Source organism: Sminthopsis crassicaudata, chromosome 5 (genome assembly GCF_048593235.1).
Source record: "Sminthopsis crassicaudata isolate SCR6 chromosome 5, ASM4859323v1, whole genome shotgun sequence".
NCBI classification, from domain to species: domain Eukaryota; kingdom Metazoa; phylum Chordata; class Mammalia; order Dasyuromorphia; family Dasyuridae; genus Sminthopsis; species Sminthopsis crassicaudata.
The window spans coordinates 220,200,395-220,220,141 of NC_133621.1; the positions used below are offsets into that span (position 1 = coordinate 220,200,395).

General features: G+C 33.7%; 1 protein-coding gene across 1 annotated transcript; it reads right to left on the reverse strand.

Moving 5' to 3' along the window:
• Nucleotides 1–7,720: 7,720 nt before the first annotated feature.
• On the reverse strand, nucleotides 7,721–8,659 carry LOC141542767 (olfactory receptor 6C2-like). The gene has a single exon (XM_074267351.1). It carries the CDS (start codon nucleotides 8,657–8,659, stop codon nucleotides 7,721–7,723), a length of 939 nt encoding a protein of 312 aa, XP_074123452.1.
• Nucleotides 8,660–19,747: the final 11,088 nt, after the last annotated feature.

Genomic DNA, 19,747 nt, shown 5'->3' on the forward strand with positions numbered 1-19,747 from the left:
GAGATCTCCCACTATTATCGTTTTGCAGTCTATTTCTTCTTTCACTCTCTTAATTTCTCCTTTAGGAATTTAGATGCTACATCACATATATGTATATTTAATATTGATATTGCTTCATTATCTATGGTATGGTATGGTATGGTATCTATGGTATGGCAAAATATGTTTTCCTTACTTATCTCTTCTAATTAGATCAATTTTTGCTTTTACTTGATCTGAGATTTTTTTTTTTTAACTTTTCCTGAAGCACAATTGATTATGCTCCAGCATTTTCCTTTTATTCTATATGTATTGCTCTGTTTTAAATGTATTTCTTGTAAACAACATATTGTAGGATTCTGGCTTAAAAAAGGCAGTCTGCTATCCACTTACACGTTATGGGAGAGTTCACCTCATTCACATTTATGGTTAAAACTACTAATTCTATATTTCCTGCTATCTTATTAACTCCAAATTATACTTTTCTCTTTCTTTTCCCCTTTCCCTCCTTCTCAGTATTTTATTTATGAGCAATACTTGCCTGAAGCAGTCCTCCCCCTTTAGAGACCCTACCCTGTCTTATACCTTTTCCCTACTATTTCTGTTTTCCCTTTTATTTAGTCTACTCTTTCCTTTTTCCCCTTTCCCCTCCCACTTTTCTATAATGTGAAAAAATCTCTTGGTGAAACCAAAAAAAGTAAAGAAAATAAACTATCACTATAATGGTATCCTTAGAGAATCCTAGAGAATGAACTAGTAAACGACTTGAAATAGTTAACATTAGTAAAGTTTCAGAACATAAAATATACCACAAATCATAGACATTTCTATATAATACTAACAAAATCCAGTGCCAAGAGATTAAAAAGAGAAATTGCATGCAGATTAAGACAAACTCTGAGATACAACTACACACCTGTCAGATTGGTTAGAATGACAGGGAAAGAAAATGTGGAATGTTGGAAAACTGGAACACTGATGCATTGTTGGTGGAATTGTGAATACATCCAGGCATTGTGGAGAGCAATTTGAAACTATGCTCAAAAAGTTATCAGTCTGTGCATACCCTTTGATCCAGCAGTGTTACTACTGGGCTTATATCCTAAAGAGATTTTAAAGAAGGGAAAGGGACCTGTATGTGCAAGAATGTGGTAGCTCTCTTTGTAATGACCAAAAATTGGAAACAGAGTGGAGAATAAATTGTGGTATAGAATATTATGGAATGTTATTGTTCTGTAAGAAATGACCAGCAGGATGATTTCAGAAAGGCCTGGAGCAACTTACATGAAGTGATGCTGAGTGAAATGAGCATGACTAGGAGATCATTATATAGTTCAACAACAATACTATATGATGATCAATTCTGATGGATGTGGCCATCTTCAACAATGAAATAAACCAAATCAGTTCCAATAAAGCAGTAATGAATTGAACCAGCTACACCCAGCAAAAGAACTCTGGGAGATGCCTATGACCATTACATAGAATTCCCAATCTCTATTTTTATCCACCTGCATTTTTTATTTCCTTCACAGGCTAATTGTACACTATTTCAAAGTCCTATTCTTTTTGTCAAACAAAATAACTATGGACATGTATACATATATTGTATTTAACTTCTACTTTAACATATTTTACATGTATTGGTCATGGTCAACCTGCCATCTGGGGGAGGGTGTGGGGGAAAGGAGAGAAAAAGTTGGAACAAAAGATTTTGCAATTGTCAATGCTGAAAAATTATCCATGCATATATCTTGTAAATAAAAAGCTATAATAAAAAAGATAAAGAATAAAAAGCTATAACAAAAAAAGAGAAATTTAATTCCCATAAATTATTTGGGATTCTACCAGGAAATATATGACCACAATAACAAAATCTTTTCACACAAATAAGGAAAGGTCTAAGGAATTGGGAAAATAGTAATTGCTCATCGGTAGGCTGAACTAATGTAATAAAAATGACAATTTTATTTAAATTAGTGTTCTTTTTTTCACTGGTAAACCAATCAAACTACCAAGAAATTAATATAAAGAGCTAGGAAATATAATAACAAAATATGGAAGGAGAAAAGGTCAAGTATATCAAGGAAATTAATGGAAAAAAATACAAGGAAGATAGCTCAGCCACACCAGATCTAGAACTGTATTTAGAAAAACATAATTTTGCTAGTGGCTAAGAAATAGAGTTGTTGATCAGTGGAAAAGCATAAAAGAATTTAGTAATGTAGTATATTATAAATCCAAAGCCTAAAGCTTCTGGTTCAAAAACTCTTTCAAAATATATGCATGAATAATTTTTTCTATATTGATCCTTGCATAGTCTTGTGTTTCAGATTTTCCCATTCTTCCCACCATCCCCTCTCATAGATATTAAGCAAACCAGTATATGTTATACATGTTAAAATATATATTAAATCCAATATATGTAAACACATTTATATAATATATTGCTGAACAAAAAAAATCAGACCAAAAAGTAAAGAAAATGAATAAGAAAACAATATGCAAGCAAACAACAACAAAAAGTGTGAAAATGTTATGCTGTGATCCACATTCAGTTTCCACAATCCTCTCTCTGGGTGTAGATGGCTCTCTTCATCATAAAATCATTGGAAGCAACATCAATCATCTCATTTTTGGAAAGGGCAAATTCATCAGAATTGATTGCTGTATAATAATGATGTTGCCTACTTCTGCACATTTAACTTAGCATCAGTTAATGTAAGTCTTTCCAGGCCTTTCTAAAATCAGCCTCCTTGTTTCTTATAGAACAATAATATCCCCTAACATCCATATATCATAACTTTTTTCTCCATTCTCTGTCAAGGTCCAGACTATCTCCTCTGAAAGGCTCAGAATCAGTCCTAGTCAGGATAAGCAAATCTATGGGACATCTTCTTCTTCACCCAATTCAGAACTGACTCCTTCCTGACTGCCCTCCTTTTTTATCCTCCCAAAGAATGGGCTTATGGGTATTCCAAAGGTGTAAACTCCTTTAAAGGTGTAAACTCCCTTCAGAAGACTAAAGGTATAAACTCCTTTTAAAGATGTGAACTGGGGCAGCTAAGTGGCACAGTGGATAGAGCACCAGCCTTGAATTCAGGAACACCCGAGTTCAAATCTGGTCTCAGATACTTAACACTTCCTAGCTGTGTGATCCTGGGCAAGTCACTTAACCCCAGCCTCAAAAAAAATGTGAACTAAAGGTGTGAATTCTGAGCTAGAGAATTGCCAAGTACCAACTTACCACCTAGTAAGAACCTAACATCTCCCCCTTTCTTTTGATTTAAAACGTAGGGTGGTCATGACCTTGAAATAGGTATATATAAATCCATCAATATGGGAGATACTACACATAATTACATAAATTACATAAATACATAGTAACATAACACATGCTAGAAGTGATGCAACAAATAACATGATCAAATAATCATAAATTGAGAATTTATACATGTCCATAAGTCCATTATCCATTAATTCATGTTCCATGAATTCAATGATTCCTGCAAGTTTTTAAAGTCCTACAATAGTCTTCATCAACAATTTTTCATATCAAGGAATCCAATGATCTCTGCTGGTTTTCAAGTCCTTTAACAGTCTTCTTATCAGCCATGTTCTTTCAGTGTCAGATGTTTTTTAGATCTTCTCCTTTGTTTTGAGGTGTTTTTTTTTTTTCTGTCTCTCTCCAGGTGCTTGTTGCTACCCATCTGTTTCCTTCTCCATCTGTTTCCTTCTCTCTGTTAAAATACAAGCAAACCCTCTCTTCCAGGCAATTAACCTACCTAATTTCCTCCTATTTACCACTTTTTTAAACCACTTTTTTTTTCATATCAGTTCATTTGGAATAATTTAGATGATTCAATTGATCAGAATAACCAAGTCATTCACAGTTGATCATTATTACAAAATTGTCAGTACTTAGAAAAATTATGTCTCTTCTCATTTCACTTTGGATCAGTTTAAATATGTCTTCTCATGCATTTTATGAAGCTATCCCCGTTATTATTTCCTACATCACAATAGTATGCATATATAGTACATTCAATCATGTGCCACTTGTTTAACCATTATCTAATTGATGGGCATTTCCTCAATTTCTAATCTTTGTCATCACAAAAAGAGTTACTATAAATAGTTTCATGCATATAGGTCTTTTTTCCCCCCTTTTCTTTGATCTCTTTTTGGTATATTAGCAATGGTCTTGCTAACATCTATTTTATCCTTTGCATCTAAGGTATTACATTTTTCCTTGATAATTTCTTAAAATGTGATGCCAAAGATGTATTTGTGATCATGGTCTAGCAGTCCAATAATTCTTAAACTATCTCTCCTGGGCCAGTTTTTTTTCCCCCAATGATAAATTTCACATTTTCTCCCCTTTTTTCATTCTTTTATATATATATATGTTATTGTTTCTTAATGTCCTATGAAATCCTTATTTTCTCCGTGGGTAATTCTGCTTTTTAAAGTCTTCTGTTCTTTGATGAACTTCTATAAGTGATCTTTTCATACTCCATCTAAAAGTTCATTTGATTTATCTTGCATACTATTTTTGTGTTCATTTAAAATTATAATGTGTTTCTTTTATATCAAATCATTTTTCCACTCGGTATTTTTGAGTTTCAAATCAGATATTTTCTTTATTGTAACATTGCCTTTATTAGGAAAGATTTTCATGTTTTTATGCTAAATAGATGGTTGGTGTTAATTTTGCATTGAGAAATATGATTTGATTTTTAATATTACATTTTTTTACTTTGTATCTTTTTTGAATCATCCAGTACTTTCTTTCCATGAGGAGTTGGAAGAATTTTCTTTTTCATCATGTGTTTTTGGTTCACTTCCTTCATAGCCTAATATTTAATATTTAATAAATATTACAATAATATTTATTATACATTTATTATAATAAAGCTTAATAAATAATTTAATTTAGCATAGCCATGCTATTGCTTCTTTTTATTTTTTAATAATTTTAATTGCATTTTGCAGCTTCTCTTTTAATTTATATGATTGCTAACTAGATAAATATGCAGGCTTTCTCTCATTTTAATTTTTATCTTCCTGTTCTTGGTCAAACTTTGTTTTACTTTCTTACAATGCTATACAGAAAGCCAAGGATAAGCCATTATTTTTCTCAGCAACTTAGTGTGATGGGGATTGTGGAGGAACAGGATGGAAACCATAAATTCAGGAAGGAATGGGAACTAATACTATCCAGCATTAGTCTTGCAACTTATTCCTAAGGTGTGGAAAATCTTATTTCTTTTGCCTCTTTTGTTATGCTGCTGTCTTCCTTCCAACTACTCTTCTTTTATTTCTTATGGTTAGGAAAAATCATTGTCTCCTGCTTTTGGTAGGGGTAAGATAGGTTCAAACTAAATCACTGACATTCAGAAAAGAGGCAAGATCCTCTACAGACATGCCTTGAACCACCAGCTTTCAAAATTGTTTGTATTCACTGTACCTAACAAGTAGCCTGTAAAACATTGAATAGGAGCTGAGTATTAGTTAACTTATATTATTTCATGATGGTTTTAACACAAGTAGATTTCCTTTCTGTTTATTTTTTAATCTAATGGATCCAGCATTTAGCTACTTTATATTTGCTATATAATTCCTTTTTAATGAAATTTTTGAATTAGAAAATTTTGTGGAATTCAGTTACTTTACTATCTTGTTAATAATGTAATGAAAATATAGATCCCCAAAATCACTAATGGTAGATCACGTCTGTAAGAAATATGGAACCTTTACTCTGTATGTTAAAATAAAAATGTTATCAACTAATTCTATATGGATAAAGATCATCAGTATCAATAGGCCTTTGAAACTTTAGTTAATATGAACTTTTTATTCCTGAAAAGAGTTAGGAAAAACATAAGTAATATACTAATATCAATAGGCCATTTCCTCCTGCATTCAAAAATATATGCAGTAAGGGATTCAACAGCTACTTTGGATCCTGTGATATTAGGAAAGAAGTATTTTAGCCTGACTTCTTTTGCCAGGATTTATAGAAATCATTCAGAGCAAATGATTTAAGGATGTGTTTCTTCTGATAGGGTTCAATAAGTCTAGAAATATAATTGCCAAGAAACTCAAATATTAAATATTTCAATCACATACTGCTGCTACTCTACAATTGATATTGAATTTGATTTCTTGTGGTGATGGAGAAAGTATAAGTAATCTTAACAAGTATCTCTCAGCTACCAATTGAGCTATGAGTTGTTTCATAAAAATTCTGGTTGAAACAGTATGATGCTCTAGTATGCCAAGATTTTCAAGAAGCCAAACATAGATCCTAAAGTGGTACATGAAATACAAAAGAAAAAGGATTACAAAATTGTCTCTCAATTCTTTCACAATTGTGTTGGTAACAGTAGCAAGGATCTCTTCAATGCATACTTGATCTAATTGGGCTGCTTTCCCAATCTGCCTCAGGACATAGTATTAGATCAAATTGAACCCAGGCATAGAATGCTATGGTCACAGTGAATGTGGAATTCTTGGAATCAAAATTAAGCCATTTTCTAGTCTCAAAGAGTCATCAATCTATATAGCAGAAGTCAAAAGTATTGTAGAATCATCCAGTTCTTAAAGCTCAGAACTTTGTTATTCTGTCCAACAAGAATGAAGCATGTGTAAACCTTAGGTTTATGCTTGGGTACATGCTTCCATGAAGAGACAAGTGAGACCCAGAAAGGTAAACCTCATATTACCTGATCAAAATGTGAAATGTCCAATCTGAGGAAACCCAGGCTCACATTTGTAGGCCAATTTGGAGATAAACAGCAGAAATCCCAGCAGGATTACATTATTGTGAGTTACAATTACACAGGAAAGATATCTATTTTTTATAGAAGGAAAAACTGATACTGAGCAAGGTATAATGACCCACAGGCACAAAATAGCATTTTGAACTCAAATCCTTTGACTGTGAATCCAATTTATTTCTATCACAATACTCCATAAGCAGTGCAGAGCTGGGGGTGAGGTGCGTAGAGAGTTTTAGGTAAACAACAACAAATAATAATAGTTGATAATTCATAAGCAAAGACCATAGGGAAAAGGTAGAAATCTAATTTGGGGGAAATTAATTCAAATGATCAGAACGATATCCAGTTGAAAAGGAAATGTCATAGTTGCTGACAGACTGGGCTCTTTTGACACATTCTTAATTACAATATCTATTTGTATAAGGGATATTTTGATGACATACCAATTCCCTATCCCTGAAGAATAAGCTCTCCCTGGAGAATAAAAGTTCAGATAAATGCCAGCAATATGGGTTATAGCTTTAGAAATCATCAAAAATAAAAGAATTTAAAAACAAATATGTAAGATTAAGTAACTCTAAGGATTCTCCCAATTCAAAAAGTTTTTTCAACCATTTGTTCTCTATATATGTTTTCTTATAGATAAAAAATGGGCTCAGCATGTCAGTGATCCAGAACTTACTTTTAAAGACAAGGACTTGCATGGGATAGAATAGTAAATCAAGTGGCAGGAAGTAGGGAAGAGCTTTAGAAAACTAATGTGGGAGAAAAGAGAGCCTGGATCCATGAGTATTTCCATGAAATCAAAAAGTTGAGTATATAATTATAAAACTTATCAGACTATAGAGAAGTGGATAATTAATAAGAAAAAGTAAACCAGGATGGAATCCTGGATGGGGATTTAAGGATAAATCATGTTTGGTTGTATTGTCTGTTATCATGAACTCAAGATTCCTCTATACCTTGGTAACAAATGTGATCCTTTTGATAAAGTCTTTAAAGGCTTGTATGACTTGTTTGTTCCTCAGAGTGTAAATAAACGGGTTCATCACAGGAGCAATTGAGGTCATAAGCACTGATACCACCTTGTCCAAAGCTAGCTCTTCATTCCCAGGTGGTTTTATGTAGACAAAGATACAGGTGCCATAAGTCATAGAGACTACAATCATGTGAGAAGAACAAGTGGAGAAAGCTTTTTTCCTTTGCTGGGCAGAAGGGAATTTTAAAATAGTCTTGACAATATAAGCATAAGATAGAATTACCAAGACTAACGTGGTCATGAGTAATAACACAGCAAAGATTACAATTATTTTTCTTAAAAATGTTGTATCAGAACATGAATTCTTGAGAACTGGATATGAATCACAGAGAAAGTGATCAATGACATTGGAAGGAGAAAATTCAAGCTGGAGGCCCAGGCTCAGTGGTGGGAGGATGAGTATCAATGCAGCCAGCAAAGAACTCAGCATGAGCTGATAACAGACTTTACTGCTCATGATGGTTGTATAATGCAAGGGTTTGCAGATGGCTACATAGCGGTCATAAGACATGGTTGACAAAAGGAAAAATTCTGTTGAACCAAAGAAAGTGATAAAAAACACTTGAGCAATACATTCATTATAGGTCACAATATTGTCACCAGTCAACAAGCTGTATAGATATCTGGGAATACAGGCACTTGTGAATGAAACTTCTAAAAAGGAAAAATTTCGAAGGAAAAAATACATGGGAGTTTTCAGGTGGGCATCAACCAAGGTGAGGGTGATAATGGTCAGATTCCCAGTAATACTCAATATATAGGTAAGAAAAAGAAAAATAAAAAGTAAAACTTGGAATCGAGGGTCATCTGTCAGTCCCTGCAGGATGAATAATGTAATCCCTGAATGGTTCTGCATCTCTGGTTTCTGATATTTGATAGATCTGTATATAAAAAAGAAAGTTTGGATTTGAAACTGAACATAGCAAAACTAATTAAAAATTCAATGTAGATTGAGGAAGTTTTTTTTTTTTCTTTAACCCAATAGTCATTTGTAAATTTCATTAATTTTGCTAAATAATAGGTAAGAGATTAAGTATTTTTCAAAAACATCTTTGTCACTGAGTTATAATTTATTGTATTCACAAATATCTGCACCCTATTTTTATGTAAATACATTTCAGATTCATAATCTATGCTCTAATCTGGACATTTATGTGAGTTCATTCATGTATATATTTTTATATATGTAGTCTCATCCTTATGATGGAACATGTGTAGGGATATCAAAACTAAATTTTCCATCACTATTTCCTCAAAGTTCTCTGTGATCATCCCTTTTCTTTAAGAAGATTGTAAGACCCAGAGCATAGAAGGCCTGAGATAAAGTCTTTTTAGGGCTTATCATTCAGGGAACTTTCTGAGTCATAAGAAGCTTCTAGAAGGAGCTTCAAAAGCAGCAGATTAAAAAATTCTATGATTCTCAGTTCTTCCCATAGAGGCATTCCTAACAGGTTTGTCCTTCCATTTCTTCTGAAAGAATCATAGAATATCCATATTGAAAGAGACTTCAGTTGATATGTCATCTAATTCAGTCAATCAGTAAGTTTTTTAGTGCCTACCATGAACCAGGCATCACACTAAGATCTTGCTATACATAGAAAGACAAAATACAGTACCTACTCTTGGTGTATTCAAAAACGAACAGAAAACAAATAATTTTTACATTAAAAAATCCCAAGCATAACATATCTAGCAAAGCCTCAATCATTCTGCCACTCTTTGAAAACCTCCAATGAAAGAGAATCCACTGACTCTCAAGGCAGATTATTTTATTTTGGGAAAGTGCTAAATGTTGAGAAGTTTTTACTTGCTTCTTTTCCTTTCTGATATCAAAGCTGAATTTGTCTCTTTGAAACTCCAAGATCTTTCCACTGTTTTTTCTTCTTTGGTTAAATAGAGGTCTTTAACATGATAAGTTTTCAAATACTTGAAGATAATTATTCTGTTCTCCTCCATGCAACATCTCTTTCCCTTAGTCTTTCCTTTCACCTTCTCAGTTCCTTTAATATTTGGTAGGACATGGACTCAGCCTCATCCCTATCCTGGCTGTCAACTCTATTCATATTACCAATGTCTTTCTTTAGTGGTGTCACATAGGACTGAACTTAGTACTTCAGATGAAATCTGGTGAGGCAGCATAACAATGCAACTCTCACCTCACTATTCCTACAAAGTGTATAAGTAACCCTCTTTTGGCTTCCACATCATCTTGTAATTGATATTGACCATGCAATGTCCCATTAAATCTCTTCAATATATCTTTTTTTTCCCTACAATCTGCTGTCTAACTCCCACCATGTCATTCTGCTGTAGCTTATTTTGTAACAAAGGAATGAAATAATTTACTTGTATTGAATTTTAATACAGTGCTCTAGAATGTTTCTCTTAAGATTCTCACTCTGTCCTTTCAAAGAGGACAGAGTACTAAGTTTCTCCACAACTTGTTCTAATCAAAAAATTGGATAAGCATGCCAGCTTCATTCATTCATTCCTGTAACTCACTATATAGGGTGTACCTGTGGCCTCAGAAGAGGTACTTTCTGAAAAGGAAATTCAATTAGTATTGACTGCTTTTTGATTTTGTTCATTCCACAAGCTCTAGATACTTCTAATTTTATTATCATGCAGTCTATATAGTTCTTCTATTTACAATAATGGTATGCTATTTTATCAAATGTTTTGCTAAATTCTAGGTAATCTTTCTCTTCATCAATTCCTGGATGAAAAAGATTGACAACTCCATGCCTGAAAAGTTACAATAGCATATTGTTCATAAGCTATATCTTAGTAGCAAAGGATAGAGCTCTAGACTTGGTGTGAGGATAAAGTGTGTTCAAATTCTGCCTCAGACAACAGATTGTTGTAGAAGCATCAGTAAATCATTTTATCTTTGTAAGACCCAGTTCCCTCCTAAGTTAAATGGATAAAATAATAGCATCTTGATATCATTATAGGACAAAATGGCACTATAGGACAAAACTGCATATCTTAGAGCAATATCTAAATGAAAGTTAAAATAACTTCTTTGATTATTAAAAATTACTTTAACTATTTTCTTAAAAATTCCACCTTCTAAAATGTTCTCCCTTTCTCTCTCTCTCTCCTCTCTCTCCTCTTTCCCTCCTCTTTCTCCTGTTTCTATCTCTCTCTCTCTTCTCTTTCTGTATCTCTCTGTCTCTGACTATGGGACTCTAACTTGCTCTCACTCTGTCTGTCTGTCTGTCTGTCTCTCTTTCTCTCCCTTTCTCATTCACACACATTCTTTCTCATTCTCTCACTCTATATCCCTCTCTCACACTTACTCTTTCTTGGAAAATAGAAACAAGATTTTGCTGGATCCTCTCTCAATTCTCATTCAACTTTGCTGACTACTATATAGAACTCTTCTTTGGTGCATCTTCCTCCTTACAGTCTTTCTCTTCTAAGTCGCCATATGTCATATCACTCAATATATGTAGGAAAAAGATTTCTAAGAAGACCCCAGTTAGCTATGAATTTTACTTGGTTGTTCAACAATATTTCCCACAACAATACCTAAATGACATTTCCTGAGTTTGGAGAATGGAGATTCCTGTCTTACAGCTAACATGATTTATGTAATTTCCTATTATTCATGTTGGGAAACAAAACATCACTAGATGTCCTGGACCACAGCAAGGAATATTGATTGAATTGGCTAGACTGATCAGAGAAGAAGTGATATTTGCTTCTATATTCTAGTAAAGAAGACACAAGGAAGGACCATTTGAATTCCTTGAGCCATCCTCTGCTCTTTCCAAAAAGCTCTATCTACTTAAAGCCCTTTCCCAGCAAATCAATTTTCTTATTCTGCTCTCCCTTTGCTGAACATTAAAGGTCAATTTTATTTACCCTTACATTCTTCCTTTAGTGCTATATTTACTTGCCTACTCTTTCAGAGTCCCTTAAAAAAGAAACCCCTCAACTAACTAACCCTTTTACAAGTTGATCATTAAAACAGAATGTGAATTTCCTACAGAATGTTCACATATTCGAATAAGACTCTTATACACTGAAAGGAGATATTTCCAAAATTACTTTACGTTGGATACACTTGTGAATTCACATATGAGTAAACATGTGAGTGGTATCTTTTTCAGCAGGTATACCTCCAACCACACAATTAATTCACAATCCTTAGAGATGGTCTCATAGTCCCACTCTCATCGAAGGATAAAATTCAAAATGGCATGTAATTCAGAAGAAAGAAAAAAATCTCAATACTGATTGGATTTCCACTCAGAATGATCCACAATAATGATTAAACTTTTTGAAAGAGATCATTCTACATTCTTTGGTTCTTCATTATGGAAAAAACCATATACATTCCATTCCTACATCTACATGAGAGGAAAAGAACTCTTTTAATACTCACAGTTTTGGAAATGCTTCATTTCTTGCTGGGAACTTTGACCCTAAATATCCTTGATTGACAGGAGCTATGTTTTTACTTCTTTTCAAATATTCAGTGCTTAATATTCTTCCTGGCATATAGTCAGCACTTAAATAATGCTTATTTTTGACTAAGTGTGACAATGCTAAGTAGGAAAATATTAATGGAGAAGCATATGTGGGTTTCCAGACAAGTTTTTACTCTCAGGCAGGCAGGACTGGGAATGGATAATTCTTTATTTATACTTTCTAAAATAATCTAGATTCCTGTCCTAGCCCTTTCTTCCTTTACTATCTTTCAACTTTCAATGTATAAAAGAACTTTCTCAGGATAGAAAATATTTACATGCATTTGATGTAACTGAAAATAAGACAGAACCATTATGAAAAGAACAATCTGTGAGGTCCTGTCTTCACATGCCTAAATAAGAAGGCAAGATTCTCTCTCAACTGTAGCTAACAAGGGATATGTCTCTAATCTGTTGAATTTGCTGTGTGGCCATGGGGATCAACTCAGGGCCCAAACAAAAAGTCCTTGGAGGCACAAATGCAACAATTACTAATGAATCTTCCATGTGATTACCTTTGGTAAATGATTTTCACCAGGCAATTGTGAATTCAGTGTCCATAGAGAGTTGGAGAAACAATAGCATTAGACACAGAATAAGTATACAGAAGTCAGAATTCAATGCTGCAATAAAACATTGGCATCTTACATTCAGTTTCTACATTATCTAAGGGAGAATGTATCGGAATGTCCAGGAGGAGCTCATGAGCTTTCCTTAGGACATGTCTGATTGAGAGCAGAGAAAATAATAATACAATTATCCTACTTTCTTTGAGATGCTGAAGTTTCCTTCTCTTTATATGCAGTTATTTCGCTCATGATTTTTTATGTCCTGTTATGATCCCATTTCAGTAAAGGGTTTGGGCTTTTTATATTATGTTCTTTTGCTTTGCTTTGATTTTCACCAAATTCCTAAATTTACAAATTGATTAGATAAGATAATTAACTTTCAGTCTTACCCCATGTCCCTCATATGTAAAAACATCATTCTGTAGAGTCTCTTAGACATTCAACAATGCTAGCAAAATATATAGCACCTTCTTCATCACTAACTTCAACCTAGTTATTATATCACTCAAGACATCAAAATATAATTACAAAATATTCCTTAAGGAAGGTTTTTAATAATTAGAATAATTGAAGAAATATTTATTTTGTTGCCCAGTGCTCATCATACTAATGATACAAAAACATCAATACTATAAACCAATTTATAAAAATTTGTAGACATCCTTATTTTATCACTGATCATATTGAATAGTCCTCTAACATTTCTCCATATCATTGAATATTTGATTTTTGTTTTAAATAGATACTATTTGGTAACTTAAGAAAAGGACCATTTATTTCTATGATTTCTAAAGTACTTAACAGTAACAGGTGCTAGATTTTATCAAACATCTTCAATATGTATTCCAGTTTTGTGAAACATAAATACACATAAGCATACATACACATGTACACACATATAGACATACATGCATACATATACACATAGCTATTAACATAATTTAATCCAAACCAATTCTGTATTCTTGGAATTTATCCATCCTGGCCATAATGAATAATCATTTTAAAGATTTTATTGTAATCGCGGCAACTAGGTGGCACAGTGGATAGAGCACCAGCCCTGATGTCAGGACCACCTGAGCTCAAATCTGGTCTCAGACACTTAATGTGTCCTAGTTGTGTGACCCTAGACAAGTCACTTAATGACAACAACCTCAGTCCCCCCCCCAAAAAAAATTATAATCTATTTGATAGCATTTTATATAAAATTTTTTGTAAATTGCCATATATCTTTCATCTTGTCTTTTTGTCTCTTCCCTACCACTTCCTCTCCCCTTAACAAAAATATAGTGTCAAAAATTTTTTGCTTGAAATTGTCATCTAAATATTTTAAAATCTACTTATCTTCCCTTTGTCATAGCTATTCTCTTCCCCTTAGGTCATCCAATAATAGCAAGAAAAAACAAAATATTAGAGTCATAAAAATAGTTAAAGTGGATATAACACTATTCCTATTTGTTTATGATAAAAAAAAATTCTAGGAAATCAACCAAGATTGAGCCAAGGATCAGGATGGCTACCCTTGCTTTTTTGACTTCACCTGAAGCATTGTAGATTCTGCTCCAACCTTTTACCTTTACTCTCTATGTATCATCCTGCTTCAAATGTGTTTCCTGTAAACAACCTATTTTAGGATTCTGGCTTTTAATCCAGTCTGATAGCTGCCTCTGCTTTATGGGGGAGTTTACCCCATTCACATTTTTGGTTAAAATTACTAATTATGTATTTCCTGCCATCTTGTTAACCTTAGATTATGCTTTTCTCTTTCCTTTCCCCTTACTCCTGCCCTCAATATTAAACTTATGAACACCACTTGCCTCATGCAACTCTCCCTTTTTAGGATCCCTCCCCCCCTTAGAGTATCTCCCCTTTTCTTAAAACTTTCCCTTACAATTTCTGTATTCCCTTCTATTTAGCCTATTATTTTCCTTTTCACTTTTCCCTTCCCATATTTCAATGAGGTGGGAGAAATTTTTCTGTAAGTGGAATGTGTCTAATATTTTCTCTTTGAGCCAATTCTGATGAAAGTAAGAATCACACTATGTTCGTCCCTCTCCCTTTTTCCCCTTAGACATAATAGGTTTCCTTTGTCTCTTTGTGAGATGTAGTACCTACACTTTTCCCTTTTTCTGGCATAATTTTCTTTCTACCTCTAGAGCCTTTTTTTATATTATAGCAGTAGAACCAAATTACACCTGTATTCTTTATGTATACTCATAACAGAAATACAGTTCTCGAGAGTTCTTTTTACCTTTTTATGCTTCTCTTGAGTCCTATATTTGGAGGTCAAACTTTTTGTTTCGCTCTGTTTTTTTGTCCGAAATAAATGGAATTCACTTATTTAATTGAATGTCCATCTTCTTCCCTGGAAGAAAATGCTCAGTTTGGCTGGGTAAGTTATTTTTCGCTGCATACTAAGTTCCTTTGCCTTTCACAATATCAGATTCCAGGCCCTTCGATTCTGTAATGTGGATGCTGCTAGATCCTGAGTAATCCTTATCCTCAATATTTGAGTTGTTTTTTTCTGACTGCTTGTAGTATTTTTTTCATTGGTCTAATAGCTCTGGAATTAAGCCACAATATTTTTTGGAGTTTTAATTTTGGGATCACTTTCAGTAACTGATTGATGAATTCTCTCAATGTCTCTTTTACATTCTGTTTCTATAATATCTGGGCAGTTCTCTTTGATTATTTCCTGAAAAAATAGTGTCTAGGCTCTTTTTTTCATCATGATTTTCAGGGAGTCCAATAATCCTTAGATTATCCTTCCTAGATCTGTTTTTTAGGTCTGTTGTTTTCCCAAGTAGATATTTAACATTTTTTCTATTTTTTTTCTTTTTTTTGGTTTTGCTTGATTGATTCTTGGTGTCTCCTAGAGTCATTCCTTTCCATTTGTTCAATTCTGATTTTTAATGAATTATCTTCATCATTTACTTTTTAAATTTCTCTTTGTAATCGTCCAATTGAGTTTTTAAATGAGTTGCTTTGTTCTATGGATTTTTTTTTCCATTTCACCAATTTTATTTTTAAGGCATTGTTTTCTTTTTCCAATTCATTAAGTCTGTTTTTCGAGTAGTTGTTTTGTTTTCTCACTCTATCTTTTAATGAGTTACATGCCTTATCCAGACCCTCTTGCAAAGCTTCCCTATCCTTTCTACATTTTTCTTCTAGTTCTCTTTTAAGAGTCTTTTTAATTTCTTTTATGAGAGCCTTATGTAGTGAGGACCAGATCATATCCATCTTTGGATTCAGAGACAAATTGTTTTTGGACTCCTCAGAGTATGAAATCTGCTCTCTTTCAGTATTGAAGCTATCTATAGTTAGAGACCACTTTGCCTTTTTACTCATTTTAACCAACAAAACAAAACAAAATGCTCCAATCTGCTTATGGGGTAGTGGTTTATTTCCTGGCTGTCTCTACAGACAACAGGAAGTAGCAGTGAAGCAGCAGTAGGACAGCAATGGCTGTGCTAAGATTAAGTGTGCTGAGATCATGCTGAGTCTCTCCAGGTGCTGGGGGGAGGTGTGGCCAGGTCCTGAGAGACTCTAGTGTTTGGGGGTTATAGTCTTTACCCCTTGTGCTTATAGCTTCTCTGCTGATCTACTGGCTTGCTGACAGGGCAAAGTAGCCAACCCTGTGGTAGAGTTCTCTATACATGTTCCCAAAGCAGGTTTCTCCAACAGTGTAGTTGAGAAGGATGGGAGGGGAGGTTTGACTATATGTCCCTCTGAGAGCAGTTCTACACCTTCCCTCTGAAATGAATTCTTTCCTTTTTCAATTAGTGCCTCTTAAAAGGGCCAATGTGACTATTATAGATGAGGAAACTGAGGCATATTAAAGAAGTTATTACCCTAGAACAGAGTAGAACCCACAAATACTGCCTGACCACTAGGTTCTACAGAAATAGGCTAGAGGGCAAGCATGGGAATCCCTTCAGTTAATGTAACATTCTCAGCCCTGGGAAACTGATTCTTCCCTAATGCTTCCTGCCTTCCTGGTACCATCATCCCTACACACACACACACTGGATTAATGATAACACTATTCCTAGGAATTACATGTATCAATTTATTTCTCTTATATCAAATTATTCTTCACTATGTATTTCTGAGTTCCAAATCAGTTATTTTCTTCCTCATAATTTTGGCTTTACTCAGAGAGATATTCATCATGTTGTTGTTGTTTTGTTGTTTTCCACTAAGTGCACCACACTGTTGTTTGATGTTAATTTTACATTGAGCTTTATGGTTTGATTTTTAATATTATTTTTAATATCTTCTAAGAATTGTTCCAGAAAAAAATTAATATAGTGTCACTCTCATTCCTTTTCTTTTTTCCCATCTTTATCATCAATGATGTTGTAATTTATACTGTACCTTTGTCTTTGGGGAATATAAAGATGAAAAATACATAGCTATTTAACATAGTTGAAGAAGAAATAGCAGGTGAAAAAATTAATGTAATGAAAATTAGAATGTGATAAGTTGATATGAGTGCTATAAATAAAAAGCTCTGAGGAAAAACATAGTGCCTTCTGCTGAGGGGGCAGTATAATTAAAAGAATATTAAGACTCCATTGGAATATTAAGCAGGAATAAAGTTTTTAATAAGTAGATCAAAGTTGCATGGAGGGAAAAGTTGTATTGATAATGATGTAAAATGAAAAAAAGTACAGAAGATATGAGGAGATTTTGGCACTACATTTTAGTGCAGCTCCCTTTCTTTCTTCAACCTGGGAAACTTTAATTCGCTTTGGCAGATTGATGATTAGATGTTATTCCTCTCAATATCTGCCTTCTTTCTAATGGAGGAAAGTACAGAATTGGCAGAAAATTATCAGGTCTTTCATCAAAGTTTATAGGTAATCTACCCATTCGTATCACCTTGAAAGGAATCCTAGGGATTCATGATAGATTTAGAATCTGATTTTTGTTTTATAAACTATAAAGCAAAAGAGTGAAGAACCCATAGACACTGATTATTAAAGGGCCATATTGAGTCAGATTTGATTCCATAGAAAGGATATTCTCTGGTCAAGGTGTAGAGCATCTTCACCCACTAGAGGCATATAGGAATCCTCAATGCAGTATAAAATTGCTAGGGCTGTTTTTTAGGTTCAGAGGAGTTAGGGACAGATTCCAAGATTCTACTAAGACCTTTGACAAACTTCATTGAGAAGTTCTGGACCATTGATTCCAGTAAATCCTTAATATTTGTGGGTTAAGAAAAGAGATTGAATTGTTAATTCAGTTAAGGAGAAAAAGAGTGTGTAAAATGGATTAAAGTAGAGCTTTGTTTATATCCTAAATCCCTTTAGTTAGAATAAAACAATAGTAGGAATAGATGTCCATGGCTCTGTCCAAAAAACAAAGATGAATCTGAGTTTCTGGGTATAACACCAGTAAAGATAAGTGATTCAAATAAACAAATGTAGATGTCTATTCCCATCTATACCATCTATACCCAAGGTATCTTTGGTGATTAAGGAGACTTGGCCCAAAATTTAATTGGGAAGACAATATATAAACAACAATGTACCTACAAGATAAATAGATATAAATATTTATATGTGACAAATTAAAGATTATCTCAAAGGGAAAGTACTAGTTTTAAGGGTGATAACAACATGGAAAGGTTCATAGGGATACTCAGACATTCTGGCTAAAGCATATCATGATAAATAAGAAATAAAAAAGGCAATGGTGTTTTGGTTACAACCAGGACATATGAGTTAGTGGGAGAGATCTATGTATGGAAGACATCCTTTTTGTTTAATTTCCATTATTAACAGTTTTCTCTATCACTTTCTTAAGTCTAGGGACTCTCAACCTGGGTTTTGAGCATTTGCTGATTTCCAAGACACAAATGCTCAAATTGAGAGGTTAATACTTGGGAGCTGATGCCTTTAATATATCTGTGGACACAATATAGACCAGATTGACTCCAGGAATAGAATGCTCCGGTCACATTTGAAGGTGGGATTCTTGGAGTCTAAATTAAGGCATTTTCTGAACTCAAAGAGTAAGGGAGTTTAAAAAAAACAGGCATCAAAAGCAATCATTAAAGAATCACCAAGGATTTATGAGGTCAGATTTTTTATTCTAATCAACAAGGAAGAAAGCAACTCTGAATCTGTGTTCAAGTCAGGTGCTTCCATCAAGAAATTGATGATCCAGCAAGGTAAACATTCTGTGACTTGATCAGATTGTGAAATGTCAAATCTGAGGAAACTCAAACTCACATCTGTAGTCCAATTTGTATATAAATAGCTCAAAACCCAAAAGGATTATAGGATCATGAATTTATTTTAGGAAAGATATCTCATTTTTAGAGAAGAGAAACCTGGCACTGAGCAAGGTTAAATGATTTATCTGAGGACATATAAGCACAAAATAAGGAAATGAACTCAGATCTTCTGACTGCAAATCCAATTTATTTCTATATCTACTGGCAGTGTAGGGCTTGATTTGAGGTGGGAAGAAAGTGTGAGGTAGGAAACAACAAATTGTAATTGTAAGAAATTTAAAGGCACCTCATAATCAAATAACAGGAAAATGGTAGAGGTCTACTTTGGAGGAAGTGAATTCAAATGAAAAGGATGCTATCCAGTTAAATAACTGGATTTATATAATGGTGAACTGGACTCATTGGATATGTTCTTAATTATAGCATCTATTTGCATTGGGGGTGTTTTGATGACATACCAATTTTCTATTCCTCGAGTATAACCTCTCCCTGGAGAATAGAGGCTCAGATTTAGGAGAGGAATCTGGCAACAGTTTTAAGAATAAGCAGTAATAAAGGAATTTAACAACAAATGTATAAGACTAAGTAACTCTAAGGACTCTCCCAATTCACGAGAGCTTTTTCAAGCATTTGTTCCCTAAATATGTTCT